The 22,350-nt window shown below is 39.1% G+C and overlaps 2 protein-coding genes across 2 annotated transcripts; one reads left to right on the top strand and one right to left on the bottom strand.

Moving 5' to 3' along the window:
- The first annotated feature begins 850 nt into the window (after positions 1–850).
- Positions 851–5,418, top strand: LOC144986606 (uncharacterized). The gene is made up of 5 exons (XM_078934114.1): positions 851–1,064; positions 1,161–1,269; positions 1,432–1,542; positions 4,118–4,196; positions 4,280–5,418. Exons 1-5 carry the CDS (start codon positions 973–975, stop codon positions 4,366–4,368), a joined length of 480 nt encoding a protein of 159 aa, XP_078790240.1. The 5' UTR covers positions 851–972; the 3' UTR covers positions 4,369–5,418.
- A 1,122-nt stretch (positions 5,419–6,540) lies between these two features.
- On the bottom strand, positions 6,541–22,332 carry LOC101165841 (Y+L amino acid transporter 2). The gene is made up of 9 exons (XM_004078893.4): positions 21,387–22,332; positions 14,924–15,049; positions 14,700–14,844; positions 8,614–8,737; positions 8,335–8,438; positions 8,153–8,249; positions 7,911–8,060; positions 6,967–7,150; positions 6,541–6,841 (listed from the first exon to the last, which is right to left on the bottom strand). Exons 1-9 carry the CDS (start codon positions 21,904–21,906, stop codon positions 6,747–6,749), a joined length of 1,545 nt encoding a protein of 514 aa, XP_004078941.1. The 5' UTR covers positions 21,907–22,332; the 3' UTR covers positions 6,541–6,746.
- Between the last annotated feature and the right edge of the window lie 18 nt (positions 22,333–22,350).

Here is a 22,350-nt window from a genome sequence, read left to right as displayed (position 1 = left end):
AATAGATGAACGGGAACAACAAACAGAACTTTTTGTCTGTTGTCAGATAAAAATGGAGGAGCTGCTATGAAGGAAATTGCATCTATCTAAATCTGAATAAGGTGACAACAAAAAAGAGAATCCTAAATTTAAATACTGTATGAGGAACTCAAGCATGAAAAAAACAAAACAAAACTGGAATCAAACCACGGCCAGAACCAGAAATAAGGACAAACATGTGTGACAGGGCAGAGACTGAAGGAATGGAAGAAAACCATGCATTTAAATACTGTGAGTTACTAATATACCAGAAAGCAGCTGCAATGATTAGAGACCGAAAAATGTAATAATTTGGTTGTATTCATGTGTCATCTTAAGAAACAAAATTTGAAAATAGGAAAACTGAACAAAGAATCTAAGCATCTAAATATGACAAAAAAGATAAAGAAAAACACAGAAAGAAAACTGATTTTAAGGAACCCATCCTTACAATAAGACCTCTGCAGCCTGGATTACTTTTCCCCTGAAGTTTTTCAAAAAGTTAGGAAACATTCTGGGCTTTCTGATTTAAAAATAAAAAAACGTATTAATGAATTAAAAATTGTACAGGACTTTCCAAAAACTTCAAATGTCCAACTGGCTCATGTTTCTCACAACATATTCAGGACGCTGGATGCATGATTGTCTCAACATCTTTGAAATCAAACTGTTATCTTGAAATAGTTCACGTAACACAATTTTGTTTGCATCTATTATTTAGAAATTCACAACACAAAATTGATTATATCTGCGTTAAGTTCAGATTTACAGCTGTATAAAGCATGAACAGTTTTCCCATATCGGGAAGTCTCACTCCATGGAAATCCATGAACATGCCTTGTTTTCCACAGTCCCTCCTGACCCAGAGATGCTCTTTTAAGCCCTTGGAGCGGAGCAAACAGACATCCAGGAGACATTTGTGCATGGCTCAAGTCCTCACTGAGAGCTCTCAGCATGGACCGGAGATTTTTCAGCTTGATTTTCATCTTGGGGGCCTCGGCCATCATCTCATGTGCAGATCGCACTGCACAGTGCAAGGTTAAATGGTAATGTTTGTCAAATTTCTGTTGTAACTGCCAATTGGGTCCTCAGTTTGTTTTATTTTGTGTTGACTGACATTGCAAACCCTGTGGGCCTCACAGGTTGTTTGGCATTACATGTGAAGATGTGAATGGTAAGCTTGTGAACCAGATCCAGGCCTGGGAGATCAGGCAGAGCTGTGCAGCTGCAGGAGAGAGATGCTCGTATGAGGTCAGAGACATCAACTCCAAAACTTTACATGCTAGACTTCTCTGAAACTCTGATTATGCAACCTTAGCTAGAACTCATGCAGATGTTTTCATCGATGGGCGTAAGAAAGGATAAAATGTTCAGTCATGTAAGCCCTGACTGAATGTGAAATGTGCTTTTCAGCTTCTGTCCTCAGCTCCTTATCTGATCAAAGCAGTGCACACGTCTCCTCGATCTAAGAAGGTGAACAACCTCCAGTTCCTCCTGGAGCAGTCCACTGTTTGCAAAGTGACAGTAAGTCTCACTTTTCTGCATCAAACTTTTGCAGCTTTTAGAAAAGCTACACTTTAGCTTTGTTTGGACAATCTTTCCCATCTATGAGACCTTTTTTCTCTTTTTTTTGACCGTTAAAATTAATTAAAAATTTGCACTTTAAACTAGTTTTTGTGTGAAATGGAAAAAAAAGTAACAGATGCCCCGTGGATGGAAAATTAATTAACTTCTGTGTCCGATACAGATAAAATCAGAAGAAAATCTGATTATCAGCGTTTCCCATAGATTATCTTTGCTGACAAACCGTATCTATGCTCGTCTGGAATTTCCAAGAAATTAACATTTCACAGATATTAATCAAAAGTATGAAGCTTATGAAGAAAACAGTTTCTGAGGAATAAAATAAACATAAATTCTAAAGAAAGTTTGAATTTCAACAGAATAAAATGTTGGTTGTTTTATTAGCGTGCCATGTGTTTTCCAACACTTTAAAGGTATTAAAGTTATTTATCAAGACATTCAGAGTAAGTCAGAGATCTTGGCATGGTCAGAGAAGCTTATTCTGAACTTTTTTCGCACATCTTCTAAGCCAGGTCAAGACAGATCAGTACCTGCTTTTATTTATTAAACAAAATAATGCATGGGACTGATTTAAAATAACCAGAGCACATACAAATAATTCTCACCCATAGCGGAAAAGAGCTTGTTTCTCTATGATCACACCTGTGACCATCTACTTTACATCCCAGTCGTTCCATGATCAGAGGTTGGCAGGTTTGGTTCCCTCGTATGTGGAAGTACCCTTGGGCAAGACGAGGGTACTTCCCATGTTACTCCTGCTTGTTTGTACCTTGCATGGTGACTCTGCTGCCATTAAGTGTGCATGAATATGTAGTCATGATAGGAAACTGGGATGCATGATGGTGCAGTGGTTAGCTCTCTCATCTGACAGCAAGAAGACCATTGTTCAAATCCCAGCTGGGACCTTTCTGGATGGAGTCTGCATGTTTACCCCGTGTATACAAGATGGATGGACTGCTAAGTGCTGCAGTATTAAGTCTCTCGCATTTACCATTTAAATATTCAAACCATTTACTGAGTCCTTTTCACTATTTGAACAAAATGGGGTTACGGGATGGTGTCTGGTATTATAAAGAAGAGAATGCTGCAATAAGAGAAATTCTGCAGTTACAGGAAACTCTGCAGACAGACTGTTATTTCTTTCTGACTTTCAGTTCCCACCTGAATGTTAAGCTGCTCTTGACCAGGAAGCCAAAGCAGAATTGATCTCAGATAAATTAGAAATCCCAGCCTGGGCTTTCTGTCCAAGCAAGCCATCTGGAATGTCAGCCGTGATTTCTGCTTTTTTTTCTATTTTTGCAATTTCCTCTCATTTGATTTATTTTCCTCTAAATATTGTACTAAAAACAAACCAAAATTGTTGTTAAATGTTTGTGTCAAAGCATAAAAGCAACAAAAGGGTCAAACATCCATCTGTGGTAGACTTTGTGCACATCAATGTCCTATGGAGGATATGTCGTAAAATGATTTCACTTAAGTCTACAGGGGAAGGTGGTATTTGTATTTAGGTTAAAACTATCAAACTATGTACTTTCAAAGAAAAAATCTGAGCTGCAGCTGGCTGGGGTATCCTGGCTGCTCTGATGAATGTTTTCCTTGACAGTTCCTGCTGCACATGTGAAACTGCTGGTTACATGTCCTAATGTAACTGTATGATGACAAGTGCAGTCAGAACCAATCCGAGGAAGATGACAACACAGATAAAAAACATATATTTAAAGTGTTAAGCAAGTAAAACACCAAAATTTAAAGTCCCACTCCAATCGTATTTTTATCTATTGTAAAAGCCTCCCCAGTGGTCTTTTAACTATACAGGTTTTAGGCTAAATAAAGAAAGTTGTCGTTTTCTGGGACATAGTTTGTGCAGGAGTTCATCAGAAATGCGCCTCTGAGTTTTTGGCAGTACTGTTGGTGTGGAAGTAAGCCTCCGCCGATATCCCATCATCCCTTTTTTTACACTCTCTCCCACGCTAGCTTACAGCCCCTCACAACCTCAAGTTAACATTAGTGGTGCAACAACAATGGGGAGCAATATTGGAGCTATCTAGCCGGACGGTTTTGAGCCAGATTCCAGCTTGGAGGAGGAAAACAAAGACCATCATGGATCTATTACTCTGCAAGTGGATGCATCAGAATGGAGCAGAGCAGGCAGAATTCAGCCCGGCCATTTCACTTGCTTCATCACAAAATAATGTTTTTTAAACATTGTTTTGTCATCTTGCTCCTGATCCATAAAAATACTTAGAAATGCAGTTTTATTATGAAATTATTTTATCTATGTCCCCCATCATAAGAAAAATGCTACAAGAACATGTTAAAAAGACCAAAAACGGGAATTTCATTGAAGTGGGTCTTTGAGGCTCTGTTTGCAAAACAATTTGACTTTTCTTATGAATTTTTGTATTTTAATTTTCAAAAAGTGTTTTTATTTTATTTTCATTTTTTAAGTTTTTCAGTCCATGCCTGCATGTCAGCTCCTGTTAAATCTTCTCTTCTGGATGTTTCCATGGTACAGGGGGAGGCCATGTCAGAGTTCTCCAAAGATCCAGATGACAACAGCACAAACTACTGCAGCCTGCAGAACCTGATGGATGGTGACTATGACGGCTGACAGGCAGCTTGTTTTCTTGTTACGTTTATGCTCCTTCAACCCTGAAATCAAACTTCTGTTTTTTAGGGAGTAGTCTGATTGACGCTGAGGGCTACAGACAGTTTAGCAACAAGTGGATCTGTCCCGGGTTTGACTCTGCCAACTGCACCATGTAATACAGAAGGGCAGATGAACCAGACCTCCCTGAACACAACACATGCTCGGCTCGTGGTTCTGCTCAAAGTAACTTTGTGTGCAAGAACAGCAATGATTTTAAAGGTCTTACTTTCACAGTTCTGCTCTAATATCTGCCTCCTTGATGCCTGAATATATTTCCAGCTATGAAAAAAAATTCACTTATGTTTTTTGCTTTCAAGTAGAAGCTTAATTAAGGCAATTTTAGATCAGAAATGTTAGATCAGAAATAAGGGTTAAAGAAATTATTGAAAAACCGTTTGTTATGTAAACAGACTGTCCTGATCTATTAAAATAATGCAGAATACACTTCTTTTCACCAAATTTTGTTTTTGCTATTTTGATTTTACTTAACTTTCCATTTGAAGTGTAGTTGAATCACTGTTGACTGTCTTGCAAATAGTCTGCAAGTCCAAAGGCCTAACCCCTCTCAAAACCACATTGTCATCTCAGCTGCTACAGATGGAAGAAATCATCAGACAAGTCGCCATAGCGCCAACCTTATTTGGCCACAGCTGTACGATAGTGTGATGGATGGCCGTGCTTCAGGCATTAGGGTGGCTGCAATCCTGGTCAGGTTGACCCAGTTGACATTTATTCCAAATTTCTGGTGACGTTTATAAGAGTCAAGTGTGTTTGTCAAAGAATAAATCACACTAGGGATTTAGACATGAAGACATTGAAATTGATTCCTGAGACATCTGTCTACATTCGCAATAATTCCTCAGGTGTTTCAAAATCATAGGGCTTATCATGCAATTGTACAGCTGGTTTCTCTATAATATTCAGCTCTATAAGAAAAGACTAAAGTAATTAAAAAAAGTCTAACAGAAAATGTTAGAAAACATTTTATTTTTCTGCCATTTGAGATCAACTGGAGTTGGACTGAAATGCTCTTCACAAAAACATTTCTTTCCCTAATATTCTTTTTCATTTCCTTTCTCATTCACAAACTTGCTTTCAGATTTGTTTTTATCTTTTTATCACTTTGTACTGAGTCAAATAAAGTAAAATAAAAAATAACAAAAGCAGCTTAATCCCTTCCAGGACCCACGCATTAGGACAAACGTGTGCATCGCGTTTGGTGTGAACGCAGCATAACACCGGGCTTGGCGAAATTTTTCTGAAGTGTTACATTTTTCTCCTAAAAGTACAACCTACATTACATCGCATCTTTTAACCCTTGTGCTATCTTAGATGACCCCACCCTTACATTGACGTGTTCTCCCTACCATGACACAGGTGGATAAAGGTGGAAAGATTTCATGTAATCCATGGACACCAGTGAAGATCACAAATCATTGAAGAAAAAAGGTTCAGAGCACTGTCTAGTGGGTCTAGATGACCCAACTCCCAATGGTAAAGTGCCTAGGATAGCACAAGGGATAAAGAATTTTTTCTTCTTTGTTATGCCGTTTTTGGCTCCTGTGACCTATACTCTGGTATACGTATAGTCAGAAAGACAGAGTAATCAAAATTAAGATGTCTGATTTTTGGGAAAGCCAAAGGGATGTCAAGCTCATTGCATTTAAAAAAAATGTTTCTTTTTTTCATGCATTTTTGCAGATGAAGCAGACAATGATAAAGACTACAAACATTTTTTGGACAACTCAGGGATGCTCAACATTACTGCACCTAATTGTAAATGACCTTCAAAATAAAAAAGTTAAACTTCCTCTTGGTAGGTGACAACATTCATCCAATCATGTTCCAAAGTGTGAAATCAAGTAGTACTGTAGACCATGTTGTAATGAAAAATTATTTCTACACTCATCAATACAACTGTGTTTAGTTCTAACTTTTTTCATTGAAAACACTAAAAGGTTTTTAAACTGAACCTCTGCTTGCCCCTTACGCACAGAGATTTCTCCAGTTTCTTGGAACGTTTTGAAGAAACCATTCAAAATATTTGAGTTTTTTAAACTCTCAGTAAAAAGTATTTGTATATATTTGCTAATCAGAGATTCTGATTTAGTAAGATTTCAATTTGAAAGACAATCATCTTACGTACTTCACATCATATCTTATATTTTTATTTTTTGTGTGTAATGTGTAGAAAATATTGAGTCGTGTCATGTGCAAGGCTTTTAGTTTTCCTTTTCTGGAAATATAAAAAGTGTAATTTCCAAAAAAAAAGGTTTTACTTCAAACTCAAGATTGTTTGAATCATTTTATTAATATCCTCACAGAATTTTAATGGGATCTCAGTGGGAATGGAGCTGGAAAAGAAAGGTTTTTGAGCAATTCCTCCTTTTGTGGTTGAATCCATTTTTGTTCTACTTGGCCTAGTAGAAAAATCTTCACAGTTGTCCAAAACCAGGAGCCAAAATTTTGGCAAATGCATGGTATAAGTTTTGGCTCAGTTTGTTTTATCTCTTGTTTGCACTTCTGCCTCAAAGTCAAACTCGGTCAGGCAGCAGTAAAGCATCATCTGCGTGTATCTGGTGGTGAAAGCTGGAAAAAAAGAATGAATGAAAGAAAGGAGGGTAAGGACAGGATGTGAAAAGGTCTCCAAATCAGGCTTAGATTGCCCTTACTCTTTAATTAAGTGTCAGAAACGGAATGATCAGCAGCCTTACTGTTTAGTTTACGCAGGAATCTGGGTCTTCTGTCCTCCGGTAGATAGATTGCCACATAATATACTGGAATTCCAGAGAGTGCAATGGCAATTCCTATTAGAGAGTTGATGGTATCTCCATAAAGGGGCACAATAACCAAAAACAGGCTGCACAGGCAGTAGACAAAGGGGAAGAACAAAGAGAGCTGTAAAAAAAGAAAAAGATAAGACAAAACATGAATTCAGAGAGGAGTTCGAAGCATTTTTGTGTATCAAGAAATCACCGTAAACTCCCAGACAAATGGTTCTAGTTATAAGCTGTAGGTTTTCATTTTGGCAGAACAAATCTAAGGTGGTGGGTGCATTTTTGAAGCACACTTTAGAATTATGGTTATCAATGTTTCATTGTTTCTGGGCACTCTAATTTATGAGAGATGCTTTTACACATGGATCTTCCAGTTCCCTCAAATGGCGAGGTTCACATCTGCTCAAAGATCCAAGTGTAAAAAATAACCCAGCAGCTTCAACACTATGGAGGTCACCACATTCGGAGACCTGGTCCCCACCCGAAGGGGCAGGATCATGACTCCCTTTTACACCGGAGTGAACTCTAGCACTTCGCGATGCATATTATTTGCAAAAGTACAGTGAAAGGAAGTTTTTTGATTTGATAAACATCTCATTTAATCTTTTCAATGTCCTGTAAGATTGGATCTTGCATAAAACATAACATAAAACATTTTATTAATAAATCAAGGTATGAAATAACATAAATAATAACAAAAAGCTCAAGTTATTAAAAGTTAATAAATTTGACATTTCTGATTCTTTTTGTGTTTGACCTAAAACACAAAAACAAAACACATATAAATAAATAAGTTATTCACATTAGTTCTGTTTCCAAAATGTATGAATGTACTGTTATTCCATTTACATTAATGTGAGATGGATTCTTAGAGGCTGTACCTTGACAGGTCTGTGTCTGTCTGGCTGGGTAATCCGTAGGTGGATGAGGCCGGCCACTGAGAGCCCAACAAAGAACCAGTAGCTAAAGCTGAAGTAGCTGATGAGCTGAAACACGTCCTCCACGCACAGGAAGATCAGGCCCATCAGTCCCTGCAGCCACACAGCCCAGCAAAAGGATAACAGTCAGTCTTGTATTGTCATGCGAGGCATTCTTTATAATTCTCTGGTTTAACATCGCTCACGTTAAACACCAGAGCAGGTATGGGTGTGTAGCGCTGCACGTGGATCAGGCTGAGGCTATCTGGAAGGTGTCCTTCTCTGGCTCCCACGAAAAACAGCCTGTTTAATTGACAGAGAGGAACAAAAAATGTCTGACTCTTACCTAAGCACAGATGAGGCAGCCAAGCTCAATTTCCACAGATACCGTGAGGCAGCAATGATGGAAGCATTTAGTCCTCCATAGCAGGACATGGCCACTGACACAGGGATGATCCACTTGAACGGCCCCAGCACTGCATTTCCAAATGTCTGTGGGGTAGTCACAACATTTTGTTTAGGATCATTTAACATGGAAATAGCTTTTCTGTACCTTCAGCAGTTTATTTTCATCTTAAAATAGCGTGTGTGCCACTCCAAGCTAGAGGAGAGCTAAATTTAGAAGCAGGAAGATGTGGCTCTCTTTCAGGTGACTGGGATTCCTTACCACAGCAACAGCATCACTAGACAGCAGGGACGGCATGTCCAAAACAACATAGTATGCAGCGTTGGTCAGTAGGTAGATGATGGTTACGATGGGCATGGAGACAGCAATGGCCAGTGGCAGATTCCTACAACAAGAGATGCACAAAGAAAAGACATTACCACACAGTTTTGACACGAGTGACTCTGATCCCTCTAGACCAGGGGTGTCAAACTCCAGGCCGTAAGGGCTGGCCTCCTTCTGGCTTTCCAGAAATCCTGCCTTATCTGTTACCAATTACCTGGATAAGGTGCGTTTATCCAATAAAAAGCTTAAATGACAGATTAGTTGGAAAACATGTTGGTCACCGGCCCTTGATGCCTGGATTCTGAAACCACTCCAGAAGGGATCTAGGGTTAACCAGGTCAAAAACGTGACCTGCACCTGATTAGATGCCAGCCACCTCTAATAATAATAATAATAATAATAATAATAATAATAATAATAATAATAATAATAATAATAATAATAATAATAATAATAATAATACATTTTATCTATTAGGCGCCTTTCTGAGCCCTGCTCCCCATGGTGAAAGGTCGCTGTTCAACATATATACGGTATGTAAAATACAATAAACACTATATACACACATTTAAATAAAATGTATTAAAAAACGTGAAAAAGTTACTGTTTCAGTGAATAGGCTATTTGAAAGAGATGAGTTTTTAGTTTTGATTTGAAATGTAGGAGTGTGTCAGTGTTGCTGAGGTCAGGGGGAAGTGAGTTCCAAAGCCGGGGGAGCAGAGCAACTGAAGGCCCGGCTCCCCATGGTGACAAGACAGGCGGAAGGGACAGAAAACTGGATAGAGGAGGAGGAGTGGAGAGAGGGAGCAGGTGCGGCAATATGAAGGAGGTCAGAGGGATATGGAGGTGCGAGGTTGTGAGAGGCTTTGAATGTGTAGAGCAAGATTTTGAATTGAATGCGGTATGGAATGGGGAGCCAGTGAAGCTGTTGAAGGATAGGTGTGATGTAGTTGATGGAGGGAGTGCGTGCGATGATACGAGCAGCTGAATTCTAAACCAGTTGAAGTTTATGGACGGATTCTTGTGGGAGACCAAACAGAAGAGAGTTATAGTAGTCCAGGCGGGAAGTAACAAGGCTGTGTACGAGTACAGTAGTGGACTGAGGAGTGAGAGAGGGCGTGGAAGTGGGCTGAGCAGGTGATCCTGTTTATGCGAGAAGTGAAGGAGAGAGTACTGTCGAGGATGACTCCCAAACTCTTTACTTAAGGGGAAGGAGAGATGGTGGAGCTGTCGATGGAGAGAGCGAAGTGATTGATCTTGGTCAGGGTGGATTTGGTGCCCATCAGTAGAAGTTTAGTGTTATTACTATTGAGTTTTAAAAAGTTTGAGGTGAGCCAGGATTTGACTTCATTGATGCAGTAAACCAGCACTAATGGAGGCTGTGTGGAGTTAGGTTAGCTGTGTGGAGTTGGGTTAGCTGGAGAGATGGAGCTCTGTGTCATCCGCATAGCAATGGAAATGGATGTGGTGTTTCTGGAAAATATGACCAAGCGGGAGAAGGTAGACGATGAAGAGGAGTGGACTGAGGAAAGAACCCTGAGGAACACCAGTTGTGATAGAGACAGAATGAGAAGTGAAGGATTTCAGTTGAATAAACTGAGTATGGTCAGACAGGTAGGAATGAAACCAGGAAAGGATGGTGCCAGAGATGCCAATGGAAGAGAGTCTGTTCAGGAGGATGGAATGAGAAATGGTGTCAAAAACTGAACCGAGATCAATCAAAGAGAGGATGGATAATAAACCACCATCAGCAGAGAGGAAAAGGTCATTAGAAGAGTGGTTTATGTACTATGAAGGGAACGGAAACCAGACTAGAAAAATTCTTACAGATTATTGGAGGACAGATGAGCATGAAGTTGAGCAGATACTATTTTCTCAAGAATTTTTGAAATGAATGGATGGTTGGAAATGGGACGGAAATTATTGAGATCTATGCGGTCTGAACCCAGTTTTTTAAGGATGGGAGTAACACCATTACTTTTCAGAGGTGAAATCATCACCAACGCACATCCTACGCATCTTTCTCTTAATAAATCACAACCAATTCTAAATTCTGCGCAGCTTTTGCGGCCTCATGACACGCCTATAGTTGCCCATAAATAGTCCGTGAAACGCCCACAAATGAATATTCATTGATTGCGAAACCATGCCAAACACGGAGAGAAAATCAAAAAAACGTAACTTCACTCAATGTGAAGTAGAAGTTATCGTTGGCGAGGTGGAAAAGAGGAGAATAATGTTGTTTGGAGGGCACAGTGTGGCCTTACTAATGCCAAAAAGGCACGTGAGTGGCAGACGGCGGCAGACGCTGTAAATGCTGCAGCCTCACAACCTCGGACCGTGGCCGAAATAAAAAAGAAAAGGTCGGACATCAAAGTCAAGGCAAAAAAACGTCTAGCGCTGAAACCCCCCCCCCCCCCCCACACACACACCCGTGTCTGCCACGGGTGTGTGTGTGTGGGGGGGGACACCGGAGCTGACCCCTCCTGATGAGAGACTGGCGGCAATAATTGGGGAATCCCTTTTAAGTGGAGTGGTGACTGAGGCGCAGGGGGACACCGACGCGCCAGATGCACCGGGTGACACACCCCCAAAAGCCCGCAGAGGAAGTCGGAACCGGCTCATAAGCCACTCGTCCTCGTTTGCCAACAAGTTTCCTTGCTGTCTAAAGATGCGTTCACTCCGAATTCTTCCATTTGCCACATCTTCTAAGAGCGCAAGATCAGCCATTGTGCGTCATTACGCATTGTGATGGGGCATTTTATTTCCCTCCATTTAATTACATCTGACAAGCTGCAGATGTCGGTAATAATCGACGTGGAAATGGGAAATTGATCAGCGCAAATGTAATTTCTTGTTGCTTTCTGAATGGTCGAAACATACGCCATACATTGTTTCATCAAAAATAAAACAAACTAAAGGCATATGCATGAATACCATAATTCTGTAGCTTATGAAGAAATGTTTTACTATGAAAACAACTTTCCCTAGTGGACAATTAATGCATCTCTCTCTATCTATCCATCTGTCTGTCTAATTTCACCTATATCTGCTCCGCCAGACGGACACATTGACGGGAATGTCAGTTTTGTACATTATTTTGTTCTGTTAACTATATTATTTATGAGGATGAATTGCACAACATGCCAACATTGCAGAACATATTTCACTTTTCTTTTTGCAAATAAGTGTTCATTTGAATTTCTGTTGTAATTTTTGTTTGATTTTTTTTTTGTTTGTTTCACTGCTGATCGATCAAACGGGTGTTCGTGTAGGCTGTTAATTGTAAGACTTGCTTTGTGAAGTCTTCATGTTATTTCTGAGAGGCAGTATTGTCATTTTCACTTTCACGTGTTTCTTCCATCTGCCGACGGCGTCGCCGTTTCTCATTTCACCCGTTTTTGTGCGTACGCCTGGGTCAGAGCTTGCGTGAAGGAAGGTCAAGTTTGCTTTTTATAAATCTCAACTATTGCGTAGAGAGTGGCGTACGCCTTCTTTTGTGCGTACGCAACGTTTATAAATGAGGCCCCAGGAGTTGTAAAACTGGAAGTTTACTGATTAGGGTAGACAAATATCTCCAGGTTGACATCCTTTACTTTGCAGAAGGTAATACTGCGTGAAAGGTTCTGTTTGGAAAGAAATAATGTGACATATGGATATGGTTGATTTACAGTCCATGGGTATTATACCTGAGTAACATATTAAGTCCTAATGTGTCCTCTTGAGTGAGTGGTAAAATTAACAAATTGTTGCAAACAAAAACTGTCCAAACAGGAAAGAAGATCATTAGTAAGTGAGTTGTTGACAGTGTACAAGTGAATATTTAGGTCTTCGAGTAATAAAACCTTTGGTGAAAGCAGTTTGCTGTGTCTCACCGTTATGGGGTTATGGCACTGTTTTAAGAGAATATGTAAGTAACTACAAGGAAGTTTTTAGGAAGACATCACAGCAGCGCGTGCCGCATAATGAGACACAGAAAAGCATATAAGAAGCATTTTCAGTGTTTAAATAATCTTAAAATAATCTTTATAACAAGTAAACAGTTGGAGCCTTTTTCTTTCTGTTTGATAACACAACAATTGGTGCTTTATATTCGTCTGTGGCTTATTTGTTTCTAAATTCCAATTCGGCTACGGTGGCCGTTTTGGTTCAGTTGCTCCGCTCTGGGAATGGATTGTATTCAGACTGAGGAATCTCAGCCAGAGAAAACCGAAATCCTACTTGAAACAAAAGAGACCACCTCAAAAGATGGGTCAGAGAGCTGCTCCTGGTCCCGGACCGCAGGGTCCGCTTGGTTGTATTAAGACTAAAAATATGCTCTGGATTATTGGGGGAAACAAACTCTGGTTCACTTTAAGCGGACCAAATGTGTTTAGTCGGAATACACCCTGAGCTATCCAACCACTAATCAGGATTGCTAAAATTGGGTTTTCCCCTTGGTGAGGTTTTTGCTGGTGTACTGGAAAATCAGATCTAATATTGAGGAGGAACTGTAGGTTCTGTCTTGGTCATAGAAGACAGGATTTGCTTTAATCATAGCAAGATTCATCAAGGGATATTGGGAGTTTGAGCATCTACTTCTTGTGTTTTTTGTGGACTCAAAGAACGTTTTGGACCAGGCACTGTGGGTTATAATGTGGGAGCTGTCCTGTTCAAAAAAGCAGAAGCATTTTTTTGGGCTGGCAACAAATCACACTTGTTTCTATTTAACGTTTGACTCCACCAAGATTGCCCTTTTTATAAAAAAAATTATATATAAATATCTTTACAGAGCAGCAAAAGAAAAAAAAGTTTGGGGGCCTTGATATCCCATCTGCTACATCAGAGGTAATTTGAATTTTGTCCTGGTTTGTTATTGGGATGAAAAGCTGTGTCAAAAGACAAAGACTTTTAATTGCTGGTTAATCTATATCAGGGGTATCCAGATCCAGGCCTTGAGGGCCAGCCTCCTACTGGTTCACCAGAAACCCTGCCTTATCTGCTGTTTATTTCCTGGATGTGGTGTGTTTACCTAATAAGGAGTCTCAATGGCAGTTTGGTAGGAAAACATGTAATAATAATAATGGATTGGATTTATCTGCGCTTTTCAAGACACCCAAAGCGCTTACATTATGTCCATTATTCATTCACTCCTCATTCATACTTGGTGATGGTAAGCTACTGTTGTAGCCACAGCTGCCCTGGGGCAGACTGACAGAGGCGTGGCTGCCATTTCGCGCCTACGGCCCCTCTGACCATCACCGGGATCATTCATACACATTCACACACCAGTGGAGCCACACTGGAGGCAAGGAGGGTGAAGTGTCTTGCCCAAGGACACAACGACATTTTGGCTGGTGGGAGTGGGGATCGAACTGCCAACCCTTTGATCATTGGACGACCCGTTCAACCACCTGAGCCACTGTCGCCCTGGCTCTTGACACTTCTGGACACACCTGGTCTATGTAATCTAGGTGAACATAAACTGTGAATTGTGAAAACATTTGAGAGAGAGAAATGGGTTTCCTCTACAGGATTTCTTTTTAGAGATAGAGTGCAGACTTCCATTGTCAAGAATGAGCTGGAGCAGAGCCACACATTCTCCACTTCAAAAGAAGCCTGTTGGAATGGTTGGCAAGAATGCTCACCAGACATATTAGCAGTACAGCATTACAAGCATGTACACACAACCAGGAGGAGACCCTGCAGCAGACCCTACACTCACTGAGAGTCTGTATCTTTCTTCTGGTCTGGGAACACCTTTGAATCCTCCCAGATATGCTGGTAGAAGGGATCTAGAGTTGGTGTTACTTCCATTTGGATCCGTGGAATGGACCACTTATTTTTTAATGTTGATGATATAGGCATATTAATGAAATCAATGAAGACCTAGGTGGAAAATGCATGGTTTTCATCCTGATCAACACCTCTTGTTTTTTGTGTTTTTTTCTGTTAAGTGTTATCAAAAAGAACCAGAACTTATTTTAATCTACAAAGACACTTATGGACATGTACTGAACAGGTATTTATACAAAGTGATTTACCTCTCTGGGTTCTTAATCTCCTCTGTAACAAAGTTGAGTGTATCCCAGCCGGAGTAGGAGAAAAGAGCAGAGTAGAGAGCCAAAGAGATTTCTCCAGGATCTGTGGATGAGCCGTCAAATGGATTCTCAAAGCTCTTCATCTCTCCTACACAAAAAGATGCCAAAACTCAAAACATGGGCCATGTGCTGTCTATGATTTGTTTGTGTTGTTATTTTTCACTCACCTGCCACCATCTTCAGGATGCCAATGCAGATTATGAGGAGGAGTGCCATGAGTTTTGCATAAGTGAAGACATCCTGAACCAGAGTTCCCCATTTTACATAAGCACAGTTGATGAAGATGAGAATACCTGGACATGGCAGGGGGAGAATCTTAGTTATATTTGCTCTTAGAGGCACTGTCTTGGAGTTTCTTGAGTATTTCTTATAACAAAGGTTCTGGTACAAGCTGCACATGGTCAAAACTCCTTTTAACATTGTAATCCTTATCTATGGTGTTGTAGAAATGTCTGAATCCTAAAAGTCTGGACATTTGGTCAAACAGAATGAAAACATGAACGATTTTTAGAAGAGAAAATGTTTCAATAGTTTATGAAAAAGTCATTGCCTCTTTATAGAAACAAGTTCCAAAAAAAAAAAAAAAGTTAAAGTTTATTTAGTTAACTGGGCTGAACTGGAAAATATGCCAGCTAAGGTACATAGCTTTTCCTAGGCTTTGTTACTAGACGTTTTTTCTGTTGTGGCCTTTGTGATGTTTATTGCATTCATTCTGCAACTACGGTAAGTACGGTAAGTCATTTCATGTTAACTACCCAAATATTCTTTACTTTTTGCTTTAAGCTTTTAGTCTGGAAGTTTTTTAAGTACTATGCAATTCTCAATTGACAATTTAATTTGTAACTTGATCGTGTTATTTGAAAATGCAAATTGTTATGTGTTTTGGATGTCAGGATTAAAATGACAATGCATTTTGGAATGTACAATTAAATATCCAATTTAAACGTTTTAATAATGCATTTTGAAATTTCTAATTCAATATTTAACAATTGCATTTCAAAAATACATGGTTTAATTTACATTCATTCTAAAGTAACTTAAAATGAATTGTTTGTAAAATGTCATGCTGTTTTTATGTCAAAATTCAAATGAAATTGCAAAACAGCGTCCCCTGGTGTAATGCATTTTCATTTGCCTGGCATTGCGATCTATGTGTGTCAAAAAAAGTCAAATTTCAACGCAAATTTTCACACTCTCATCAGGGTGGGGTCTATTACCTTCATTAATTTGCAAAAAATCACACCTCCAACTTTCTACTTGAGATCTGTCTATGGGACAGAGTGTAAATCCTAACGCAGAGGGTGGAAGAACTTTCCTCCTCTCAGCTCCAAACAAATCTCTTGTAGAAGCCAAACATTTTACTTGTCTCCTACGTGTTACATCATGAGGGTGCATTTTTAAGCATACTGTAAAAGGATATTCATACAGTATGTCCAGAATGTATCTATCTACATCTAAACACATGGACACATCTGCATACACATTTAAATAGCATAACAAAAACATAGATACGGGTGGCTGGTCTAATGCAGTGTTTAACCTTTTATGAGCCAAGGCACACTTTAACTTTGACAAAAATCCCGCAGCACACCAGCATCCAAAAAAAAAAAGGAGAAACTCTAGAGTCCGTATTGATGTACAGTCCCTCTGCAATCTCACATGCATTTTTGTGATAGTTGTGGATTACTAAACGACGTGATAAATGTTAAGTTAGTTTTCAGTAATAATTTTCGGCTAAATTATTTAACATTTTACCCTGGTAGTTGTTTTTCCCTTTAGTTTATTAAGATGCAATTTTATGTAACCTCACAAAAAAACAAATCTATTCTTTTTGAATAGTGATTTAATTTTTAGATGTTAGTACAAAGGCGACTGTAATTTTTGAGCAATATGATCATAATATGTTTGATAAATTTTACACAAAAAGACTGACATTATATTTATGTTTTCTGTAGCTACACAAAAAGTGAACATGTTGAAGTTTTATTAGTTTTTCTTTTGTCTTAATCAAAGATTAAGTCTTTGAAGACTTTAACAAAACTGTTTTATTTCTTTTTAGATGATTAAATTGTTTCAATTTAGTTTAATTGTGTCTGTTGGCTACTTCACCTTAATCCTGTTTCTTTAATGTTGTTATTTATTCTTCTTAAATTTAACATATAAAATAATCCAGACGTTATTAGAAAAGTGTTTCAGTTAGAAGGATGACTTGGACCAAACTCTGAGATGTTTGGCTGTTAATGAACACAAACCTTGAAGGAGAACTAAACTGTTGACCTCTGATTTCATCAGGAAGATGTAAAAACTGTTTGATGTGTGTTCGTTGTGGTTTCAAGACGTTTAAACAGGGAAGACGCATTGTGCACTGAGACGCTGTCACTTTAACCAAATGCATCATGGGAGATGTAGTGGAAACAGCCGCCGAAAGCAGACAGACTCGGTTCTCTGAGCTTCATGGTTTTGTTCACTTGTTCCACGGTCTGACACCGGATTCTGTGGAAAGCTACACCGCTAAAGACGAGCTTTAGCTGGTATTTTTGATGGAACTGAGAGACTATATGAGCAGAATCAGAACAAGGAAGTGAAGACTTTAATCACTTCTGATTGGTAAGACTGATGACGTGTGATTAAGCCTCCAACAATGATTGGTGGAGACAGTTAAAGGGGCGGGACTTTTCAGAAAACAGCTGTAGCTGCAGCTAAATCGCGATACCGTCATTCTTATAAAAATGTCTTTAATAGAATCAAATAAACACAAAGAAGAAAGTATTTTACGATCTTTCATATTCCTAACTACTCAGTGTTTTGTCAGGGCCTGTTTGGATGAACACAGAGCTGAAATCCTGGAGATGGTAAATGCTTTTAGATCAGTGAAAATGGGTAATTTCCCACAGTACACCTGACCATCTCCCACGGCACACTAGTGTGCCGCGGCACACTGGTTGAAAAACACTGGTCTAATGGTTTAAACAAGTCTTATGGTTTAGACATGATCTATGCAATACAAATTTTCCCTTTAACGTCAGAGTGGATTCTAACAACAAAATATCTAGCGTCAACAGAAAAGTTGCACTTGTAGTCATAAACAGAGTAGATAGTCCATTCTCTTCTCTAACCTCCGAGTTAAAATGATTCCATTGGTTAGTTGAGTCTGTAATATTTTTATTTGGTTGACCAATTATTATTTGTATTTAGCAAATTTAGGAAGGTGGAAGGCCTCGACCTGATGAGCGTCTGACACTTTGTTTTTCAATTTGAATTTTGACACACGTAAAGCACAAATGCTGTGCAAATGACACAAAAAGCATGGCTTTTTACAATGCAATAGATTTTTAAGTTACTTTTAAATGAATTTAAAGCAAACCATGTATACAAATGTCATTGTTTATAATTGCATAGTAAATTGCAAAATACATTGTCATTTGAATTATAATAAAATTGATTTTGTAGGTATTTAATATTTTATTTTTGAAATTAATCATATTGAATTGTAAATTTTAATATCGGTTTCTAAATTGCAAAATGTATTTTTATATTTTAAGCTTGATCTGCAAATCGAATTGTCAATTGAGAATTACATATAACTTAGAATTATAAATCAAAAAACGTCCATATCTCCACATCTCCATATCACCAGACATAACAAAAAATAAAAAAAATTCTTGGCCCCTTTTTCTTTAGTAATATGAACATGAAACTAATTCAAAACATCCATAACAACAAGAATTGAAACATTATAGTCACTTTCCTAGACCCCAATTTTATAGGAAATAGGTTATGATGAAGTCAATGTTTGTCTTTAACAATTACTTGAGACCATATAGGCCTAATGAGTATATATCATGCTGTGTAATTTAGGTTCTGCATGATCTAGTAGCATGTATTTGCCCCCTCAAATTTTAAGTCAATATTTTTATCATTATTGACAAAGATTAAGAACCCATCAATACAAGCCTCTATGGGCATTATGAAAATAACAGTAGCAATATTTTCGAAAACGACATCTTGAGCCCTTAAAATTATTTGGTTCGCCCCTGTATTGTGTATGCCAGCTCATCTGGTCTTTCACTCTGCCTCCAAGTCTTCTGCTCCCCCTCTCCCCCCATATATAAGATGTTCTTGCTTCACAACTGTTCAGTTGGCAAAAGGAACTGTCTCTTCTCCTTTGGCGCGTTGCTTGTCTACATTCTGCGATTTATGCTACTTGTTTTAGGGTGATTTGCTCTGAAAATATGTGGCCACTAAAAACAGGGAAGTTATCTACAGTACATTTGGATGTTTTAACACAGAGAAACCATGGTTAAATTCCTTTATTGTTGGTGAGTAATACCATCATGATTGACTTTTCTTTCAGCGAAAACGCTTTTCGTATTTTCTCATCACATTACAGGAAAACAATTAACATCCAACCCAAAGGAAAAACTCAGTCTTGAAGCTTACATGACTGTTAGACGCAGCACACTACCATCCTGTATGGAGTGTGTGCACGTGTGATATGCATGTGATCACGCTTTTCTTGCTCAGGCTGCCTCAGAAGATACTCAGTTCAATGCCAATAAAATGGCCAAAATGAAGACAGTCCTGTCTCCTTTTTCTGGTGGCAGTCTGCTTTTAAACCACAAGAGTGGTGTGTGTCTGTGTGAAGCAGCACACAGCTGACAGTGTTCCACTCAGGCTGCTAATGGTCATGTAAATACAACAGAAATGGTATTTTTGCGAAAGTAGCACAAGGCTACCATCTCACATCAATGGCATGTTAGCCTGTTTCTGTCATTGCAGTTTAAGCCTGACTGTAAACCTCTGTGGTTTTTCAGTAATCAAGCTACCAAGCTACAGAGACAATGCTAGGTTTACAGATATCTTTGTGAACACATAATAGGGTTTTTTTTTTCTCTGAAATTTAGGACAAAAATTATAAAAAATATTTCCAAACAAAACAGACGTCAGCATAAAAAAGCAAGGAATTTATATTAATTAATTGTTGTTGCCATACAATCCTACATTGTAGTCCATGGAAGTCACCCTTTCAAGTGTTAAATGTTGCTGCACTTGAACATGTATTAGTAGATGACCCCACTCTTACTTTGACGTGTTCTCCCTACCATGACAAAGGTGGATAAAGGTGGAAAGATTTCATGTAATCCATGGACACCAGTGAAGATCACAAATCATTGAAGAAAAAAGGTTCAGAGCACTGTCTAGTGGGTCTAGATGACCCAACTCCCAATGTTAAAGTGCCTAGGATAGCACAAGGGTTAAAAATGAACAAATCCTCTCTGCCAACACCAAATAAATCGTCCTGCCATTGACTTTTGTGGTGTTTGCAGGATTGTTTGACTATGGTAAAGAGAAATCAGACATAATGCAACTCACCAATTTATTTGTCTGGCAACAAGTAGCTTCAGTAACATGTGAAAGAACCGCACACACCAACCACAGCCTGTCATCTCCTCCTTATGTTGGTCACATTGCAACCACCAAAGTATGTTACGGTATCAGTGTAACAAAAGGCAAAACTTTCTCCATCTCATAGTCACACTTCAACTCTTCAGTCTCGCTGCCATAGCAGAATCTCAACTAATTGTTGAAAAGAAAACAATTCCTTCTCTGTTTCAGGTTGCAATGGATGTGTTGCATTGAAGGACAGTCATGGCAGACTACCTGGCAGCTCTCTGATACTAGAAATCCCTCTGTAACATCTAGACAGAGACCCAGTAGCTGTATTGTCCTGCACACCGTTACCACAAACATGCAGGAGACATAGACTACCTTAGTGCTGAGAGGCTTAGTCAAAGGGCATTTTTGGGTGTTGATATCCTAAGAGCGCCAATATTTCACCTGTCTCTGATATTATGGAATCAGGTGGTCAGTTTGGAGATGCTACTTGGGGTCATCTATTAAAGATGTGCAACTATGTTTACGATAGTTTAAGTTTAAGAAACACCATAGTCAGGGATCTATCTAGAAGACTCAAACCATCACAATAGAGCATACAGTGACTACAGTAACAAGATCAAAGGTGCCTGATGTTGAATAACACCTTGAGTGTTGGGAAACATGGATATTAACTCAAAATGAGAGTCAACAGCATCAACAAAAATAAAAATTGGACACAGATAGAGAGAATTTGACATATTTAAAAAAAAGTAACGTTAAGATCCACAGTCCTGCTGCTTATCCCACATATGCATGTTCTTTGACAAATGGGATCTCCTGGAAAAGGCCTAAATGTGAGCTTTCCTGCAAGCAACTGCCAAGGAACAAAGATGTAATCCATTATCCCCAAACGTCCCTTCTTTATTTGCCATGTTAATATTGTTTTGAAAGTGAACGGCAACAAACCTGATTGACCTCTGATATTAGATGGCAAAAGTGCAGACATCGGGTCACTAACATACTAAGTTCTGCTACATAGGCAACTAGAATCCATTAAAAATACACATTAATGGTAAAAAAAACAAATCAAGTCATTAAACCCCCTGTAGAACAATGGAAACAAACAAAAAAAAGTAATTTATGACCAAAAAACAATACTTATCTATAACATTTTGGCTTCCTCAACAATGACTTTCAAATGAAGTGGCATTTAAGGTCTAAATGACAAGATAAGGACACAGTAGAGCTTCTTACAGAGGCAGGCTGCAGCGATGAGTCGAACCCCATCATATGGAGGCTGGCAGGTGGGATAGAAAGCTTCCAGCAGGTAGTTGGCGAAGGTCAGGGAAATCACAGCCTGACTGGCTGGCTCAATTAGCAGGATGGACGTCCAAAGGCGAATGAAAGCCAGGAAGCCACCAAAGGACTCCAGGATGTAGGCATAGCTGGCTCCGGATTTGGTGATGGTGGTACCCAGCTCTGCGTAGCACAAAGCTCCAAACACAGAGAAGATTCCTCCCAAGGCCCAAATCAGCAGAGACAGTCCATAGGAAGAGCTGTACATCAGAACACCCTTCGGTGAAATAAAGATCCCAGAGCCTATCATGTTACCAACGATGAGACAGATACCGTTGATGAGAGAAATCTCTCTCTTCATCTGCATCTTCTCTCTTTGAACACCATTTGGTACTTTTAAGTCCTCCTTAGATGCAGCTGCAGAACTTGGACATATAGTCTGTGACATGACCCCAATTGTCTGCCTTAAGTCTCCCATTATTCCAGCAGGGGCTCAGGAGATCCACAACTAGTATATTCTATTCCAGAAGAAATCCTTTGTCCAAACGTCCAGAAAATGAGAAAATTAAAATTGAGAAACATGTTGTTAGGATCCAAATGCAAGAGGAGCTCCCTCAAGATGTCAGATCTCCCAAAAAAGTCACCGTCCTTTTAAAATGTCATTTGATACTTTATAAAGCAGACAGTCAGCTCACCTTGTTTACAGGGTAAATAAAAAAGATTTGCTCCTCTACGACTGTTGGTTCACTCTTTCAAAGAAACACTTCTCTTAGACAGCAGTCAAGCTGGTAGGATCACATCTCAGAGGTGGCAATTTCCAATCGGTGTCGCAATCCCTGCAAACAACCCGTGTTTTTTGCAGCACTGAGCTCCCATACTCTCGTGTTCCCCCTCTGAGCTATTTTCAGAAACGAGCCGAACC

This window comes from Oryzias latipes, chromosome 17, assembly GCF_053564925.1.
Source record: "Oryzias latipes strain Hd-rR chromosome 17, Olatipes_Hd-rR_3.1".
Classification (NCBI taxonomy): Eukaryota; Metazoa; Chordata; class Actinopteri; order Beloniformes; family Adrianichthyidae; genus Oryzias; species Oryzias latipes.
This window is presented reverse-complemented; position numbering and strand designations above follow the sequence as displayed.